Here is a 20,728-nt window from a genome sequence, read left to right as displayed (position 1 = left end):
CTTAGTTTCAGTTTCATAGAGGATCCAAACTGTCAACATTGCCTTGAACCACAAGACTCCAAACGAAACGAAAGAAAAATGTTTCTAGAAACCTATCTTCTCTGCCACGTGGCATGACAGCTGCAGAGGGAAAAGTTCGACCGCGAGGGCAAGCCCGTCATTCGACATGTTAACGGCACAAATCAAAAGCCGACGAGGTGAAAGACGAAACGTTAAAATCCGTCAGTCTTTATTTTTTTTTTCCCACCACTTCACCGCCTCCTCCGGAGAGAAACCGATCATCATTTTTTTTTTTTTTTTGAATATGTCCTTATTAGAACTGTTTGATTCATCCAATAAAAAAAAAGAAAAAGAAAGAGAAACCGTTCGGCCCACGGGTGGGAGGTTCGGAACGAGGCCTGGAGTGGGGTGGTGGGGGAGAAACTAGAAAGGCTTTACAGTAGAAGAGTAGTAGTTGTCTTCGTGAGAGAAAATATTAAGAGCCAGCGGAAAGAGCTCTCCTCGCCCTCTCGTCCCCTTTATCCTCTCACCCACTCCTCCAAAAGAGGCTTCAGCTCTCCTTTTCTCTCCTTCTAATCTCAATTCTATTCCTAATCCCTTGTATCGAGAGTTTTTATTGTTTGTTTATTAGAGGTCTTTTGAGCTTTTTTTATGTTGAGAATGGAAGGGAAAGCGGGGATTTTTGCCTGATTTAGCACTGGAGGCTCTGTTGTTGTGATTTTTTTTGTTCCCGCAGTTTTTTTGGGGTCGGCAATGGCGTCGGAGGGGCTATTTTCGATATCGGTGGCTTCTGTGGTGGAGGATGTTCTCAAGCAGCACGGGACGAGGCTGAGCGACGTGGATTTGGCTTCGAGGAAGGCGGAGGAAGCTGGTGGGTTTTCGAGCTTTTGATCATTGTTTTTTTAATTCTCCCTGGGATGGAATAATGCTCTTGTTGATTTGATTTGTACATGAATCTGTTCTTACTGCCGTGTTGCGATGTAGAAGTGAAAGATTTTCTGCTCATTTTCCGTTAAAAACGATATCTTTGTACTTTATGAAATTTGTTGTTCAAGATAGTTCTAATTTTTCTTTTCTTTCTTTCTTTTTTTTTCTCTCTTGTTGATTTAACACGTGTAAATTCTACTACTTTTTTTTCTCCTTTTTTCTTTGAGATGGTCAGATGATCTACAATTTTATCGAAAGATAGGAGGCAAAATGCGAGCCATGGAGGAAGTAATTTGCAAACTAGATACAATAGATTTGGTCGACTTTGAATTTGTTTATTTCCTGTTCATTGCTTTGCTACAGTGGATTGGAAAGTTCGCTGCTTCTTTTCATGATCTCTTCTTTTTATGGATTCAAGTAAGACACCCTGCGTCTGGGTTTTTTTTAAAGGAATTTCCTGATCAAGATAGCTCTTGAAATTGATTTTTTTTGTTTCATTTTTTTGTATATGTTTCTCATGTCAAAATTTTATGTTTTTGTGCTGCTACTTCTTCTCTACATCATGATAATGTTCAACAAAATTCATGTCTTAATTTCTATTTGCTGGTTGGTTGAAAATTATCTTCTCTTTTGGATCAAGCTACAAAATATAGCATGTCTCATGATTTCCTGCGTGACGGGTTTTAATTTTTGCGTCTTAACTGATGAATAAATAGTTCTTTCTGTTCCTTTTTAAATTTTTCGTTTAATTCATTGATTTATATTTTCCAGCGGCAAGAAGGTATGAAGGCAGCTGGGTGGCTGAGAAAGGTGGTTGGTGTAGTCCTTGCAAAGGATTTGCCAGACCAACCTTCAGAGGAAGAATTCAGGCTTGGATTGAGAAATGGGTTGATTCTTTGCAATGCACTCAACAAGGTTCACCCTGGTGCAGTGCCAAAGGTGAGTCTACTTCGACAAAGATACTGAAATCTCTGGCTTCTATGATTTTCCTCAATTGAATATTAAGCTATATCTTGTTCTTTTTTTTAGACTGCACCAGTTTATTTTCTCAGGTTTTGCGCTTTTCAGGTGGTTGTAAATCCAGGAGACTCAGTTCTTCGCCCAGATGGTGCAGCCCTATCGGCTTACCAGTATTTTGAGAATGTAAGGAACTTTCTTGTGGCTGTGCAAGAGATTGGTCTTCCTTTGTTTGAGGCTTCTGACTTGGAGCAGGTAGGAATGGCATTGTAATTCTTAGATACTAAAAGTTCTTGTCTAACAATCGTCCCTCCTTCACTTTAATTTATGATTTGGTTTTGATCGTTCACATGGGCATTTTATTCAAGAATCCTTATGTTCTATTTTATATCTTGATTTCCAAGACTCTTACTCTTCTTCCTAAGTGCATTTTGGGGAAGCCGATAGAGTTAACCAGCTTTTCATTTATTTCTTCTTTCAAATATTGTTCTCCATGGTTTTGCTTCATTGAATTTTCTTGATTTGGAACGATTAGTGAATGTGGATTCAGTAAGTTGCTTCAATTAGCTGCAATAAGGCTTGATGGATATTACAATGAGTTTTCTTGAATTGCATTTAATTTCAACCTGATAATTATGTGGCTTTGTCAAAGTTTTTCAAGGTGTTGCATTATAATTTAATGATGAAATATATAAAATACATTTTAACCTTGTGTTCTCTATGCAATCCTGCTTTCTGGAAGTTCAGGGAGGGAAAAGTGCCAGGATTGTGGACTGCGTTCTGGCTCTCAAATCCTATGGTGAATGGAAACAAATGGGCGGCCATGGTTCTTGGAAATATGGTGGGAATTCTAAACCTTCCAACTTAGGGAAAAATTTCTTGAGGAAAAATCCGGAATCTTTCAAGAATTCCTTGTTAAGGAGTCAGTCAATGAATGAGAATGATGTTTTATGTGTGGAGCATAATTTAAGTGGCGACATTTCAATTGAATCCAGTGAAATGGTTAGTGTGCTAATTTTGAAATTCATTCTACTGAATGATTAGCTTCACCTTGCTTAGCATCCTGCATATTATGCCAAACAGACTTCTTCGCGTCCACTGAGTATGCTTGTACATGCGGTCCTATCCGGCAAGAGGCCTGAAGAAGTTCCACAGGTAAGATTATTTATTTTTTCCCTGTTAATTAATTGATTGTTCTTAGTGAATGCAGAAGGGGGAGATAAGACTGTTGTTGTCTATTTGCAGCTTTTAGAGTCTATGTTAGGTAAAGTAATGGAAGAATTTGAGCACCGCATAGCAAGCCAAAACGAGCTGGTACATTCTATTCCAGTGTTTTTCTAGTATGCAGTTTTATTTGAAGGAAAAAAAGTAATATTTTAATTTCATATTCCAATAAAATCCTTCAACCCTCCTATTTGGCTGTCATTTGTGAATATAGTGTGTTTATTTGAAGAAGGTGCTTCATTTCTCTTCATTATATTATCCCTTCTTGAGTTGTGACTCTTTTATAGCTATAAATATTTATTGATGATGATATTCATGACTATAAAATTATTTGTATTGGAAAATCAACAGGTGAAAACAGCTCTGAAGGGTCTTGCTGACAACAGTAAATCTTTTTGCAAACAAAAGGTTTCAATAGATCCCCCCTCTGCTTCTTGTGAGATGAAGGTATGTATTAGATTGATTTCAAGCAATGTTCTCTCATGCAGCTTATATGAAATACTTTTTAAGCATGAATAGTCATAATAAAAGAATGGAACCATTACATCCTGTTATAATATATTTGCTCCAATAGCTTCGTCCTTAAATGAGTGTGGGAATGACCCAACCCTATAATACATCATCATTTTTAAGATGGAGAAGGAGGAAATTACTTTCATGAGGTCAAAGAAAGAGGGCTATGTTCGTAAGAATGTGAAAGAAGAAGAGGCATCAAAAGAGAAGATTTTGAAGCAACATAAGATATTTGAGCAACAACAAAGAGATATTCAGGTAATAACACAGCTTCAATGGTGTTCCTGGGTGGCTTGATTTAAATGTGAGATTAATCAATTTATATCCGTATTCAATGCCTTCTGTAGGAATTGAAACGTACTCTTCAAATTACAAGAGCTGGTATGGAGTTCGTGCAAATGAAGTACTCTGAGGAATTCAGTAAGCTTGGTAAGATGGAAAGCATATCATTAGGGAACCTGTCAAGGTTAAATGAACTCATGGAAAGAAATATTTATGTGTTCTTTTGCGTCACATTTTGTATAACAGGAAAGCATCTTCTCAGCGTTGCTCATGCAGCTTCAGGTTATCACAAAGTACTTGAAGAAAACAGAAAGCTATACAATCAAGTGCAAGATCTGAAGGGTAAACTTTCTATCTGTTTAGTTATTTTTGTATTGTGTGAAATAACTTTTTACAGTGTTAACCTCACTTTTTCCCGTTAATAGGAAGTATCAGGGTCTATTGCCGAGTTAGACCCTTCCTACCTGGACAACTAAGTAGTAGCACTATTGGTTGTATCGATGATGGAACTATCACAATCCTCACCCCTTCAAAGAATGGAAAAGAAGGACGTAGATCTTTCAATTTCAACAAAATTTTCAGTCCATCAGCAACCCAAGGTTTATGAGATGCTGTCTTGCTTCTTACTTTTCATACGTAAATATCTTGAGCAGCCAGTCACTTCTTTCTTATCATACTGCAGAGGAGGTATTCTCAGATACACAGCCTCTGATTCGATCTGTTCTTGATGGTTATAATGTTTGTATATTTGCATATGGCCAAACTGGATCAGGGAAAACATATACTATGGTAAGAAATTTGACAAAAACTCATCTTAGATAAAGAATTGCATGACTAACCAAAAGCTTTCATTTAGATGATTTTTCATGATATTTCAATACTTCGAGCATTTGAGATGTTACCCTTATAAAAAGTTGACATTTAGTGGACTAACTACCTCAGTTGAGCTAATTTTATATGTTATGCAGAGTGGGCCTAGGAATCTGAATGAGCAAACACAGGGAGTGAATTATAAGGCACTGAGTGACCTATTTAAACTCTCAGAACAAAGAAGGGGCGCATTTTATTATGAAATCTCTGTTCAAATGATTGAAATTTACAATGAGCAAGTGAGAGACCTTCTTGTCAGTGATGGTCTTAACAAAAGATATCCTTCCCACTTTTATTTGTTTCTGCTCCAAAATATTTCATTAATGTGTTTGATTTCCTTTACAAGTAAATGTTTCAATATGTAAAATAGTTCATCTTAGATTTTTGTTTTGACTTTGTAGTTGGACGTCTGTCTCAGGTATGCGTAGTAGTAATTTTTGGAACAAATTTAGATGTACTTTTAAGCATCATATTTATTGCTAATATGTTCTCATTCTTCAACTTTTTCTGACAGTAATACTAAATTTCCTTAACAAGTAAATACATTAGAAATTCGTAATAGTTCCCAGAAAGGACTTAATGTGCCTGATGCAAACTTAGTCCCTGTTATGTCAACATCTGATGTCATTGAACTAATGAACATTGGGCAGAAGAACCGTGCTGTGGGTGCTACAGCATTGAATGACCGTAGCAGCCGTTCTCATAGGTGTGTTATGATGATTTAATGTTGCATTTGATTCACTATAAATTAATATAATTCCATTTACATGGGTATGTGATGCCAAATGATCTTGCTTGCAGTTGCTTGACTGTTCATGTTCAAGGAAGAGATATGACATCTGGAACGATCCTTCGGGGATGCATGCATTTAGTTGATCTTGCAGGCAGTGAAAGAGTTGATAAATCTGAGGCCACGGGAGAAAGGCTAAAAGAGGCGCAACATATAAACAAATCGCTCTCAGCTCTAGGGGATGTAATATCTGCTCTTGCCCAGAAGAACTCGCATGTTCCTTACAGAAATAGTAAACTCACGCAATTGCTTCAAGACTCTCTTGGTAAATTTTATGCCTTCAATGTTGTTAATTTGTTAATGAGAATTAAAAGAAGTTCTATCTCTATTTCACTGAGCTCTATAAGTTTAAATATTCAGGTGGGCAAGCAAAAACATTGATGTTTGTCCATATAAGTCCTGAAATGGATGCTGTTGGAGAAACGATTAGCACGCTCAAATTTGCTGAGCGGGTTTCTACTGTTGAACTTGGTGCTGCTCGAATAAATAAAGAAAATGGAGAAGTTAAAGAGCTCAGGGAGCAGGTTTTTTGCCTGAGCTTTTACCTCTAAATTGATATATATGATACACATCCCTCTGTTTCATATTTCTTTGTCCTTTCAGATATAAAGATCCCTTTTCTCTTTATTTCAGATAGCCTGTCTTAAAGCAGCATTAGCAAGGAAAGAAGGAGGATCAGAGCATCTTCAGAATATAATACCAAATCCTGACATGCTCAACATGAAGGCACCATCACCTGTAAACTCAAATCGGCGGCATGGTGAAGAGTATTTAAATAATCAAACTAACCGCAGACAGCCTATGGAGGATGTTGGAAACATAGAGGTATCGTACTTAGGACAGCTAATACTAAATTAGGGATTGTGAATGCTCTCACTATATTAAATGTGCTGTGTTGTTGGATTATAATTTCTCTTTAGCTATTCATTTCATCACTATCAAATTAAACAGTTATATTCATACACGTCCTCCCTAATGCAATAAATATGTTTAACTTGCATATTAGATGCTAGATATATCACTTAAATATTAAGACTTTGATTTTTCACTCAAGATTAATAATTATTAAATATAAGTCAGGCTTTTGCTTCAGTTCATAGGCATAGATGACCTGTATCATCTCTATCATTTTCATCAGTCCTCACAATTTTAAATATTTTAGGGATCTATATTTTGGATTCAGCATCTTGAAAGTGATTTGACGATTTTATATATGTCAAGTAGAAAATGTTATATAAATACTGTGATATCAATTATGTATTTTCTTCCATGTATTATATCATCTATAGGGGCCAGGTTAGGACTGACAAGAAAAATGCTAAACGTTAGGACTGTCCCCAGTTTACCTCTCACAGGATCCCGGATTGCTGGGACCATAACTGGGTTATGGCACTTTTTATCATATCATCAGTGCTTGAATAGAAACTGGTTAATTTCTGCTCAAAGATCTTTATGGCTTCCCAGAGATGATGGTTTGATTTGATTGGTTCCTATGACCATGAAATAGATTATTGCTGGTAATTTATCTTGACTGCATTTTTGCTTTGCCATATCCTGAAGCATGAATTTTCTAATAATGATATATTTGTAGATGTGGAGTAAACCTTCATTGAAACAAAAGAAACCAAGCTTTGATCTCCAAGAGTTGTTAATGGCAAATGATTCCCCTTGGCCAGACAGCAATCCCAGAACAATTTTTCAGATGGGAGAAGATAAAGAAAGTGTTCCTGGAGACTGGGTTGACAAGGTCATGGTGAACAAGCATGAGGCTGTGATCAGAGATGATGATTCCTTAAGGGATTGGGAAGGAGATAGGGCACCCCTGCCTGACTTTTTTTACCAAAGGTATATTTCCGATGTGGGAGCTTATCCAGAACAATACCTCAGGAATGCCACTAGGAGAAAAGATAGTCATGATTTTGATATGCAAAGAAGCCGGTTTTATTCTGTGGGCACTGATGATTCAGATGATTTAGACATTGCAACAAGTGATTCTTCAGAAGCGGACACTTTATGGCAATTCAATCTCCAAAATGTTAATACTGCAGTTAATGAAGGTGGGTCAAGGATCAAAAAACCTCAACAAAAGCCAACAAATAGCCCAGATATAAGGTAATCATTGACCAGCAATTTAGCTAAAGCTGTACCTTTGATTGTGCAAATATAGATATTTTAAAATGTTATGAGTCTAGATGTGAAAGAAAGTTTCTTGTTTTTAATTTTTTTTATCACAGGATTATTGAAGTTATGTTTGCATCCTAAAACTCCTCTCTTATGAGTTCTGGTTGAATTGCCAAAACCAATACGGCTAAAACTGCTACATCAACGAGTCAATTTAGTCAGTGATAACATATTCTAATTTTGTATGTTTTTTTTTTGTTTCTTAGTATTCTAAAAATAAATTATACTTTTCCCTTTTATTGTAGGTTGAGAACAGATGACCAAAATTATGCATATCCACGATGTTTTATGATGGTGGCCTTTTGTTTGAGATCTAAATATTAGAAATTTGTTGTTTAGTTGGGGAAAATTTCTAATGTTTTATTGTTATTAATTTTGCTATATTGAAGGAACACCATCCTAGGCTACAGTAACTGCTGAAAACAAAACCAGCATGGTATCATGCCATATCAGAGATGCGGCAGATGCCAATTCTTTTCCCTAATAATCCTTTTAGCATGCATCACTCTCTGTATAGTGTTGTCTAGCTGCAACCAATAACTCTTGCAGCAGACTAGAGCATTGCAATTTGCTAGGCAAACAGCTGGATATGTTCAGATTGGAGATTCTAGGCTACTACCAGCTTTCAGTGATGGCAAGTTTTGCTGCAGTTGTAGGAAGTGCAGGTTTACTGTCTGGAATACTCTTTCTTTTTGTTATATCCTTCTCATCACAGCTAGGCATTAGAAGTGCACCCACTTTAGGGTGCTTGTTAGTCAGAGCTTATTTGTCTCCATAAATGATCTGTGATCATAACCAACAATCTCCAACCCTTTCCAACCGCCCTGGCATTGAACTTAAAACTCATGCTTTAGGGTTGTCTTTCATTTGGCTTACTTGTCTTATAGTTGGCCCCTTTGAGGTCAGTATGAAGTTCTTTGGTTTACATGCTTGTCACTGATAATATAGTCTTGTTAGTCAGAGCTTATTTGTCTCCATAAAAGATCTGTGATCATAACCAACAATCTCCAACCCTTTCCAACCGCCCTGGCATTGAACTTGAATCTCATGCTTTAGGGGGGGTTTGTTTCATTTGGCTTACTGGTCTCATAGTTGGCACCTTTGAGGTCAGGATGAAGTCCTTTGGTTTACATGCTTGTCACTGATGATATAGTCTTGGAGGGTCTTCCTTGGTTGCATGTGTTCAGTCATTTCTTTGTGTGCAAGTCTTTTGCATCTTTTTTGTTTAATGAGAAGGAGAAAGAACTGCTCCTTTGCTTAATATTTCTCGACAATCTACGAACTGTTGATGTCACATAAGTAGAAATACAAATTTCAACCCCCTTTTTTTTTTGCTATGAAGCTGGCTTAATTAAGCTAGTATTGTGAGATATATAGACTACCATGTTGGGATTCATATATGACATATAACATGAATTTTGAATTTTCTGTACTTCTAAATTTTGTTCGAACCTACTCCTCAACAGAGCAAAATAAGCCTGTCTGTTTCTGTTTACTGCATTACTTTAAGCACATTCTTTTTCAATTAAATCATTCTGAATGCTTCTAATGGTTCCTATTTTCCTCTACTATAATTTAGAACTCCAAACCATGCACACCTCCCTTCGCCATCCAGGAAAGTGTCGAACGGGTCTAATCGGACAGGGAGGCAGCCTAATTCTATCAGCAGCGATGGGAAACGGACTTCATCTGGTGGGAAAATGAACAATGCGAAGTAAGGACGGTTCTTGAAAGGATGCTGCGTGTTTCCTGGCTTTCTTTTTAGATTTTCATGATAGATCGAGGGCCTTGTCCTCGAGTATGGTAATGAGTGCCAATAACCCCAGTTGCTTGGATTGGTTTGGTGGTTGTAGTGAAGGGTGGTGGGAGTCCTACCACACCCTCTTTGCTTTTGCTTCAAGTGGTCGACATGTATCATTTTCAGATGACCATTCTTTATCTGCCATGTTCATAATTCATAAAGGAAAGGAAAAGAAAAAGTTGGAAGAAGAAGAAATGCAAAAGAAGAGATGGTTCTGCACAGGTGTATAGTTGTTGGTTCTTTTTCCATGGATGCTCATAATTACTTCTTTTCTCATTTTCATCCCCTCTCATGATTACTGCTTTTGCTTTCAAATAGCCATCCCATGTGAGGGCCATCATCTATTTCTCAGTCTCCCTCTAGCTTTGCTTTCACTTCACCTATTGAAAATGTGGGCAAATAGTTTACGTAATAGTACCAGAGCCGGACCAGGCTCACCAACTGGAAGGCAATGCGACTTTTGTGTCCTCAAAATCTACCTTGTCGCACTCATGTATGTGAAATGGGACTTTATGCTTGGCCTGTCAGAGATGGTTCTTTACAGCATTTACTCATTCTCGTAAACAGTGTGAACTAGGACACCAATAAGTGATGTCCAAAACCCCGAATTTTGGGTGCAACATGCAGGGCCCGTTTGGTTCGCCAAAATAATAATAATAATAATAATAATAATAATAATAATAATAATAATAAAATAATGTTTCTGTTAAAATTTAAAAAAAAAGAACGAAAAAATTGTATCCTCATAAAAATATAATTTTTATATTTTATAAAAAAATTTTATTATGAAAAGTATAAGAAAGTTTTTTTTATGAGTCGGAAATTATTCAATTTTTATTTTTTCTAAAAAAATTCTTCAGCATTAAAGAGATATTAAAAACCTAATTTTTGTTAAGAATATAATAGAAATTATACATAACTTTTTACAAAAAATTGATGGTCAATCAAACATAAGCACTTTACAAATTTATTATTTTTTTATGATTAACCAAACATATTAAAAATATTTTTTTAAATATTTATTTTTTAAAAAATTTATCAAAATTTATATTTTTTTAAAAAAAAATATTTTTCGCAAACGGAACGAGCCCGCAAAGTTTTTGGGCGATGCTAATGAGCTGAATTTCGCCTCCCCATCCTTAGGTTTAGATTTTATTGTTGAAGTTGGGGAAACGAGGGTGCTCTCTCTCTTTATCGTCGCTCGCATCTCCTTCGTCTTCTCCTCTCTCGGATCCATGGCCACCACCCCTCCTCACCCCAAGTCCGAACGGCGACTTTGCCAGGGACGGAAGGGGAGGAGGGTGATTCGAGATCCAGGTGAAGGGTGGTCTCGGTGCTGGTATTTTATTGGGTTTGTGATACCTGGGCCCCGTGGACCAGGTTTAAAATATGGAGGGCCCGCCCTAAGGCAGTGACCTGCGCCTTTCCTTCCGTGACCATAGCTCCCACCGCAGCATACCCTCTCTTCTTCTTTCCTCCCTCCACCCTCCTTTTCCGCTGAACCACCGGCCGGTCGCCCTTCCGGCATCTCCTCACCGATCCGCCGTCTCCTCCTCCTCCTCCTTCGCCATCTTCCTCTCACGCTCTCTCTCTCTCTCTCACCCATCCTCCCACTCCCACCCTGTCTTCCTCTCCTTCTTCTCTTCCTTTCTTCCTTCCGGATTCTCTCTGGCAAAAAATAGGAGGAAAAACAAAATGAAAAGAAAGAGAGGAAAGGCCCCCCTCTCTCTCTCCACCCGTGTGTTGGTGCGCGAGCGTGTTAAGAGGGTAAAGGCTCGCACTCTTTCTTTCTTTCTTTCTCTCGCTTTTGAGCAAGCCCGGCGCAATTTTTACCGTACCAACTCTCACCTTCTGTCTTGTAACTAGGTACAAAGAAATGTTATAACCTGAAATTTTAGAATTTTTAAAAAAATTAGAAAAAAATGGAATTCTTTTAGAGATTTTTAGAAATTAATTTTAAAATATGATTGTACTAATAATTCGATACATGCACGTGATTTTGGATTATTAGATTATGAGGAACCCCAAAGAAGTACTTAGATCGTTGAATGGTTCATATCTACAAGATAAGTAACATTTCCACTTTATATTAATTAATTAAAGTTAATTAAATTTTTATCATTAAAATTATAATTTATTATGGTAAATTCAAATTTAATAGTGTTTGAAATCTCTATAAATACGGTTAATTAATTGGTGATGGCTTTTCTGTTATTAAATTATATGTTGATACCTATTATAATGAAATCAAGCATTAAAAAAAAGAAATACTTAAATTATACATATATATATATATATATATATGTGTGTGTGTGTGTGTGTGTGTGTGTGTGTGTGTGTGTGTGTGTGAGACTCTCAACCTTACTATATATGAGTCCAGACTTGATTATATAGTGATCCTCGCCATGGGGATGATCATGGTAAATATAATATGGCAACTCCACCACAAGGGCGATCGTGGTGATCCCCACCATGGGCGACATTATAGTGACCCCACCACGAGAATAATTATGGTGATACTTGAGCAGCATAGTATAAATACACTGCAGTCAGGGTTATAGAGCTAAAAAGATTAAGTATCCCACTTAAACATATAAATATAAGCATGATTATGATATTGGACACGTATTGTACTCTGATATGATGTATCAATTCTTTATACCAATATTATTGAAAAGATGGCATGTAATTTTGGTATGTAGATATTATTGATAATAAATACTATAAACATTACTTGTAAAGATGTATCATATCTTATGTGATTTAATTGAATTACATTATTAATATGGCTTGAAGTAGTTTTGTAAAGTGTATTTGTCACTCGCTGGGCATAATCTTTACCTATATTTTTCATATCCAGAGGCTAGACTGATATCAGTATTTTAGGAAAATATTAAAGGCAAGGCCGTTCTTATGGAGGGTAGAACTGGTTTGATCAGCATATGTATATTATAATGTTTTCCGAATAATGTATAAATAACTTAAGCACTAGAAGTTTTGAATCGTAAAATTTAGAAGAAGAAGCTCTATGGTACAACTTGTGTGGCATGTATAATATATGCAATATCTTAGGTTAATAGTTTAGTTATTGTAATATTTAGAATTTTTTTGCAGATGAATTGTATAATTTTCAGATTATATTGAATTGTTGACTCTTCCTGAGAGGAGGAAAGGGGGCATGCACTCGGGCCTTTGATGCCCTTTGTTGCAAGGTTATCGACGGTCAATACTCTGCTGCTGAAGCATAGGCATCTAAAGATCTTTGCTTTCTCGGGAACAGAAAGTCAGCAAAAGTTTTACCGAGTGGAGAGAAGATGTCGCCGTGTGATGAGAAACAAGAGCAACTTCGCCACTGAGAGGGCTCCAGAGGCGTTCCATCTCCACACTCTGGCGTCGTTACATTCGGGCATTGAGGCATGATGGCTGGTAGCAGTCGGAATTCTATCAAGATCTGGGAGGGATTGTTTGGGTGTCGAACAAACTCATCCAAATTTTGGAGGGATTGTTAGACATCGGAAACAGGTTTTTAGCGGCTCGTTCCCCTGTGTCATGCCGGAGGGAAGTCTATTGTCCATCGCCAAGTTTTGCGATAAAGCCTGATGCGGCGGCGCCACAACCGGAGGCCATCGACGATAGAATATCCAGCGAATTAAGTTGCTCCATGGTTTGCCAGTGGTCGTTAAAGCGTTTCCACTGTTAGACCAAGTTTGCTAAGGTTGCGGAAGCTATATCAGAATCAAGCGTTAGCTTGTATGCTCTGATACTATGTAAGTAAAATAATATGAAAAAACTAGTTTGGCCCTCACTGAGAGCTGTTCATTTGAATATATAGAGTTATAAAAACTATCTCCAATGAATGTGGAGGTTACAACTTGTCATCTAACGTATACAATATTACATAATGTTGCTATTGTTATAACTGAAATTAGAGATAATGGAAAGCTACACAGAGACTTTGTGGGAGACTTTGCAGCTGAATTGTTGAGATAGCTTGGATGGGTTTTTGGGCTCATAAATGATTGGCCCAAACTAGGCCTAACTTTATATAACTATCGTTGTTGTTATTACTGTTGTTATTGTTGTTACTCCTATTATGACTGTTATTATTATTATCACTATTATTATTACTATTGCTACTATAATTATTACTATTACTACTACTATTAATACTATTACTCTAGCCACTCTATTATATATTTTTCCTTATTAAAAGATTGCTTATAGGGGCTAAAAAAACTCTTTCCTCTCCAAGAATTTGGAAAGATAAACAAAATAGAATCTCAGATTATCTCTTGCGTAGCAAACAACAAAATTCATCTACAATTCTTTTTTTATTTATTAAAAATAGGCCAACAATACATAATCCTCATTTTATTTTCTTTTTTTTATCATGGTTTCCCTATTCACTTTCTTGGCAACTCAACACTGCCTTGGTATGCGTGTACATGTTTGATATGTGCATGTTGCATGGCTGCAGTGAAGCTTTAATTAATATAGCGATCCAGGGCCTTGAAACAACATGATGTTAGAGAGGCGCAGCATGTACGTACCCAACATGCATATATGGGATGACTAATGGAACTTTGGTTATTAATAAACTATCTCTGACATCCTTTTAGAATACTTATGCAAATAATGTTACCAAGAATTTTTGAGATAACAAAATGATCCACAAGAATTATAATTACCAGGAACTAAATTCCTGTGAATACACTATCCAAGATTCAGATATATTTATTTATTTGGCAAAGAGATGAGAACACTAGGGTATCTCCTAGTTCACAATGAATAGCATAGCATATAGAAAGTGTATACAGAGATATATCATGCGGGTTATGAAACTTAGTATCTCATCCATGTACTATTTATACAAGCACTAATTCAAGAGCCAGAGGCTGGTGCCCATGAGAGCATGCCCATGCCTAGTTCAAATAGGTTCAGATGGGAGTTATTACATCTTGTATAGTTATCAGAACTGCTACAAACCAACGTAACCACCTAATAGTAAAATGAAGGGATAAAAAATGAGAGAGATTATTGGAAGAAATTCCTCTCCCTTTTTATATAGACTCTTGTGAAAGAGTTTAATTTTCAATTACAAACAAATTTCTGGCCACGAATTTTCGATACAATAAGGAAGAAGATGTTCAAGAACACAAGGAGACCAAAATATATAATTCTAGCTGAAGATGAACTTTGGAAACGTTGATCACATGCTTTCGAGAGGTATGTTATTGATCTTCATTCTGACCGAAGATTTGATTTCTGTCATTGGTATCATAGCCTTTCATGTTTCTCGAGGCTCTAAAGATGTTGAATATGCATGCTTTCGAAATCTTTGTTTATATGGTTTTCCATAGGCTGGCTATTAGTAGGACCTCCATATCCTTCGATGGCAACTTTTGCTATGCTCGGTGTTTGAACTTTCTTTTCATATAGCGCCTATTGGGGTATGATCATTTCTGAAAATTTGCAGCCAATTATAACATGTGGTTTGAGAAAAAAATGAATCACAAGTTCTATTATAGTTATGGACGTTTTTTTCTTGCAGACCATTTTTCTCTCAAAACAAAAACATCATATGATCAATGGCCGCTATATATTCGAAGGCCATCATTAGGTCTTTTCTACATTCATATGCCCAATTTGGCCAAGAAACAAGAAAGTTATAAGGATTGAAAGGTCAGTGATCGAATCAATGCTGTGGGAGGATGCAATGTGGTGTTAGAAGCAAAATATGAGGGAGAGAACAAAAGATAGAGCTTGAACATTATTTTTTGGTCTCAAGATCTTGACACATGTGATTCTTCTATGTTTAGATTTCTTGGCAAAATCTATTCTTATATTTTCTCCGAATCATTTTTTCTCGGTGAGCTCTCGCATACTCCATTTGTTACAGTGGACCTGCCACTCCCTCAGTACTTATAACATAGATTTTAGGTGAACCACAGTCAATCTTGATCTACCATGCTCTTTTATTTTCTATTACTTTTGTTATTTTATTCAGCTATTCCTGGGTACTAACATGGCGCAAGGAGATGAATTTTCAAATATAAAATAAGAATAAAGATGATGAACAAGATCCATCTAACAAAAGATATTTATCCAATATGCAAGTGGCTTAGAACTTCCTATGGTGGTGGGATTTGTCTTGTAAATTGAATGGATAAGTTCTTGCCTTCATTTTTTTAATTTAAAAGAAAGGGATGCAAGCTGAGAACTCAAATCATCCTAGACTTTTCTACTACCCAACCATGAAGACGATGGTCTTGACAAAAGAAGTGGACAAATTAATTAACTAAAACTTCTTCTTGTCTGCATCATATCATCATATTACTACGGCTGAATTGCTAGAAAGAAACACCTCAGGAGGAGAAGCTACTTATGACATTCCGCGATATTTTGTTTGTTTATTTTAGTAGATGTGTCCATATCCATATTATATTCGGCCCGTCCGCTTAAAAAAATAAAATAAAAATAAAAATAAAATAAAAAGCCCCGCACCAAGCTTCAGTTAGATGTTTCATTGCGGAGGAAAAGCGAGTTGAAAACTGGGAGCGAATTCGAGAAAAGGAGGCTTCTTTCCGTCAAACCTACAGCTAGGGGGCACCTGAGCCGATGAGTGGACGAGCCCCGTGTGGGGCCCATCGTCACATGGCCACGTCACCGCGTCCCGCCGTGTCGCCTTCGCCATCTAGATACACCCCTTTGGCCCGCTGCCGTCCATATCTCGACGCGTCGAGCAAATCCACCGTCGAAATCCGATCCGACGGTCCGGCTCTTGTGTGTCGTTTTTTAATCGTGGGACCCAGGACTCGGGGGATCGTCTCCCGTAGAACTCGACGGGGTGGGCCCGGGAGCTCCACTGGATCCGTTATAGAATCCAACGCCGTACAATAATGGAAAATCGCACGCTTGGTTTTATCCCAATGACCTGATTTCTCCCTGCTCTTATCAGCAATGTCGAACATATCCTTAAAATTATTTTGAAATTTGCAGCTTCGATCACCCACAGTTATTGACAATTATAGATTGACATATTTTTTTTGCCTCAAAAACAAGTGTTAAAATTCTTAATATCACAATAATCTTCAAAATAATGGCTATTATAACAGTATTATGACAGAAAATATCTTGTCTTAGCAAAAAGATGGTGATATATTGATGCTATATTTTCTTTAATTTTTATCTAATAAAATAATATATTTTTTGGAAAGCACGATGATTTTTGGAAGGAATTTTTAGCAGAAATTTTGAAAATCAAAATAAATATATTGTTTTATTTTTTTTATTTTTTTTGCTAACTCTGATGTATCATATAATGTGGGTACGGATACAACCAAACAAAAATTAAAAAACAATAGCTCTTGGAGTGCACTAGGTAACTCCTCTCCTCCACCTGCAGAGTATTTCTGAAATAGTTGGCCACATACGATGTCACCTAATCCGCAGCCCCATTGGCCTCTCTATATGTCTGTGTATAAATAAAGAAAGTATAAATAAACAACATTCATCATTTGTGTTATAATGCTTGTTATTAAAAAAATAGAAAATAACAGAAAATAATACAAAATAATAGCTATTATATTTCTTCATAATAAGGGTGTATTAAACTGTTATAACAGTTATATTGCCGTTGTTTAAAACCATACATTCACCATATCTTATCATGAACATATCTTGTGTGACGTCGAAGGCTTAGTCTGAAAAATTACAATGAATCTTTATAACTTATATCTAGTAAGATGATGAGTTTGTTGCAAGTAGTTATCCTTTTGAGTTGCATTTTATAAGATTAGCTTCTCACGAACAGTTGATAGGCGAAGAGACTAAATCATATATGATTATTTCTTGTTCTCATGTTCTACTGATCTAAATGCATCAAGTTGCACCACTATTGTGGACTTTTCCCTCTGCTAATAATGAGAAGAATTGTATCCTAGAAAAGTTGCCTGACAAAAAGGTTTTCTCTACAGTGGTTTAGGTCAGTTTGTCTCTTTGGTACCAACTACCAACTTGATGAAGAACAGTCTTATTGGTTGAAGGGGTGTGAAAGATGGTATGCTGAATCAATCCGTTACTTGAAATAGTGAGAGTATTAGTTATCCATGGATTCAGGGTTAATGCATTTGGAGGGTTATTATGTAGTTTAGCCTTTTGCTTATATTACTTCTAAGCCTTACTTTGTTAAACTTTTACTTTTCATAAAAGATTTGTGATCAATCTTACAAATTTACTGCGATTTACACTTGGTTTTAATTTCAAAATATGTTGTTTCTCTACGATATTTATTGTTGCACAACTTTTCCAGATTTTTTAGTGCTTGAAAGCAAAAGAGAAAATCCAACAAAGGGTGTATCCTAGACCCCTAATTGCCTGCTTCAATAGGCGAATAATGGTGGCTAGCAAACAGAACAAGTCTATCATAGTTTTGGCGTTCGTAAGTGGCCTCATGTTTTATTTATCTGGCACCTATGATTTTAAATAAAGATGACTCCGTTCCTTGAAACATGAGCAACATTTCATGATCTCATTGCACATTCTCAAGTGCCAATTTAAGAGATTCCTAATGTGTATGGAGGGTGGTTATTGGTTAAGTCTCGAGTGTGATTCCTAGGTATCACTTGACGTGACGAGCATTAGTTGGTGTTTATATGGAGGAGGGAAAAGCTTCATTCTAGCATCAATGATCCTTTGTTTATCAAAACATTCATATATCTGATCTTTATAAATCCCTTTGGTTGTAAAGGTTCTTTTGCAAACAACTTAGTGCGGTTCCACTAGCTCTATTGTTGGACCATGCCTCAAGCCATGTGGTGGTACATATAGACGTTCTTGATCATATAATAATATCCTCGAACCATCTTTCTATATATCCTTCAACGCGAGCTTAGACTTTGCTTCATTATTTATGTGCCGTTTAGTCCAAATATCCATTAGCTTGGTAGATAATAAACCCAATTTACTTTTGCTATGAAAATGTGACACTACTGGATCGAATATTAGTATATCGATATCCATATTTATTTTATTTGATGGATACTGATATAGATACCAATATTAGTCTGATACAAAAATTTATATTAATATTCTTCAATAGATGCAAATATAAATCTGATACTGAAAATATAAATATAAATACGAATATAAGTCGGATAATTAAATTTTATGACCACAGAATCAAAAATATTATAAAGTAAATGATAAATTAATTTAATAGTATATTAATACAATCATTTATTTTTCTTAAAAAGTCATGAATGCTATATAAAATTAAATAAAATTACAAATAAAAATAGATATTCAAATAGTCTATTTATTTTTTATCTATTTTTCTTTAATAGATATGGATATGAATACGCACATTAATCTCAAATTTTTATTCATATCCGAATAGATTTGAATTGAAAAATAGATCTCGATTGATATCATCTGATCCATTTTCCCCCTATCTGGTAGGCTTAGCAATGAAATTGGAATAAAAAAACAGAAGGATTACTTATTCTTTCTAACCTAAAATGGCATTGTTACCACAAATGATGTATGTTTGGTGGGACACTAGTTACACTATAATATCATGGCGCTGGTTCACATTGTGGGGATCCTCCCTGCGCAGGTGCCGGGGCATGTGCCCCGTGTGTGATTGGTGCACGTGTCGGAACTCCCATACCGCATCAACGTCCCCCGCGGGCGTGGGGTTTTGGCTGATTCGGTGTACGGATCATTGACAGCGGTCTCGTTACAAAGCCGGACCCGGCTCGAGGTACGGTTCTCCGATTTCACGGTCTGACTCACCGCTTGGGGTTTGGGTTTGATAACCACGGCACGTTCCTCAGCACGCGCATAAATCGCACGGTCGGCACAGTGATCTGGATTCTCCCCTGCTCCCCTTGTTATCTGCCAAGCGCGAGTGGCTTGAGATTATCGTGAAATTATTTGAGTTTGTTTTGCTTGAGAGGGTATAGCATGCACAACTACTGTATGCGGGATAACTATCATATATTTGGCAGGAATGGCACTTAACTAGCATGCATAACTCCTAAGTCTTGAGGGAGGTTTGGAGTCAAAACACTTGTTCTTACGGACCATCTGTCGGTGGTTGGATAATTCACTGATACGTCAGAAGGCTGTTAGAACGACTTGCACAGTATACCAAATCTGGCTGACAAGGAATGCTCGAACTTTTGACAAGCATAGTTTGTCGCCGAGGCTCGTAGCGGAGAGTGTCAGAGCACAGACGGTGGAGATTAGTCATGTCTCCTGCGTAGAAGGGTCTTTGACAGCTCGAAATATTTGAGGTTGCCATTCTGCCTTAGCAGTACCCCATACGATGTTCTTTACCTGGGAGCTTCTATCTCCAAGCTTTCTTAAGGTCAACTTTGATGGGTCTGTGCTGAATGGAGGCACAAAGGGAGGCGTGGGTTTCGTAATCAGAAACTCATGCTCCAGAGTAGTGGCAGCAGGTGGTTGTCAGTTACTCGACATCATGGTCTCTGGTGCGGAGTTGAAGGCTCCATGGGCGGGCCTTGGACATGCTTGGCGAGTGCTACTAGCTAGTTCAGTCATCCTGGAGGGTGACTCGGCTACGGTCATCAGATAGATCCAAGAGGGTCCGAGGGCTGTCGACTACGACCATCCTTTGCTTCGAGATATCTGGATGATGATGATGGATGGTGGTACTGTCCAAGCTAAGCATGTATTTAGAAAAGCTAATGGAATTGTAAATTGAATGGCCGCCTATGTGGCTAACCATGCTGGTAGTACCTGTGGGCTGGAAATGGAAGCTATCTTTGGAGCTCTGTGATTTTCTGTTTTCTGATTTTATTGGATGTATTTATATACATCTTGTATAAATTATCTGTCTTAGTAAAAAAAATAAAAAATAAAAAAAAAGAAGAAGAAGGAGAAGAAAAGGAAGGAGAAGAAAGAACGAACCAAAGAAAGAAAGAAAAGGAAGAAAAAAAAAGAAGAAGCACTTATCTAATTCTAACCTCCTCAGTCCTCATTACAGTATTTTTCTAGCCGGAGGATATCTTAGTCTTTTTTGTTGCCGTTACCTGGGCGCACACAGCTTCTAGCGATTGAAGAGAGAGAGAGAGGGAGAAAGTTGAATGCGCAGCTGGAAAAGCAAAGCAGAAATCGAAACACCTTCCCCCTTGCCCCTCCCCCACCCCCCACTCCCG

The 20,728-nt window shown here is 37.0% G+C and overlaps 1 protein-coding gene across 1 annotated transcript; it reads left to right on the top strand.

Moving 5' to 3' along the window:
* Nucleotides 1-461: 461 nt before the first annotated feature.
* LOC103720023 (kinesin-like protein KIN-14F) lies at nucleotides 462-9,766 on the top strand. The gene is given in 20 exon segments (XM_008809537.4): nucleotides 462-871; nucleotides 1,699-1,715; nucleotides 1,717-1,866; nucleotides 1,996-2,139; nucleotides 2,632-2,886; nucleotides 2,968-3,039; nucleotides 3,130-3,198; nucleotides 3,460-3,555; nucleotides 3,742-3,879; nucleotides 3,969-4,050; nucleotides 4,150-4,245; nucleotides 4,329-4,502; nucleotides 4,586-4,692; nucleotides 4,872-5,050; nucleotides 5,318-5,479; nucleotides 5,575-5,828; nucleotides 5,924-6,087; nucleotides 6,197-6,388; nucleotides 7,155-7,675; nucleotides 9,324-9,766. Coding segments are annotated over 20 exon segments (3,129 nt in total). The 5' UTR covers nucleotides 462-753; the 3' UTR covers nucleotides 9,463-9,766.
* The last annotated feature ends 10,962 nt before the right edge of the window (nucleotides 9,767-20,728 follow it).

Source organism: Phoenix dactylifera, unplaced genomic scaffold (genome assembly GCF_009389715.1).
Source record: "Phoenix dactylifera cultivar Barhee BC4 unplaced genomic scaffold, palm_55x_up_171113_PBpolish2nd_filt_p 001324F, whole genome shotgun sequence".
Classification (NCBI taxonomy): Eukaryota; Viridiplantae; Streptophyta; class Magnoliopsida; order Arecales; family Arecaceae; genus Phoenix; species Phoenix dactylifera.
The sequence above is the reverse complement of the archived record's forward strand: the minus strand, read 5'-3'. Positions and strand labels throughout refer to the sequence as shown.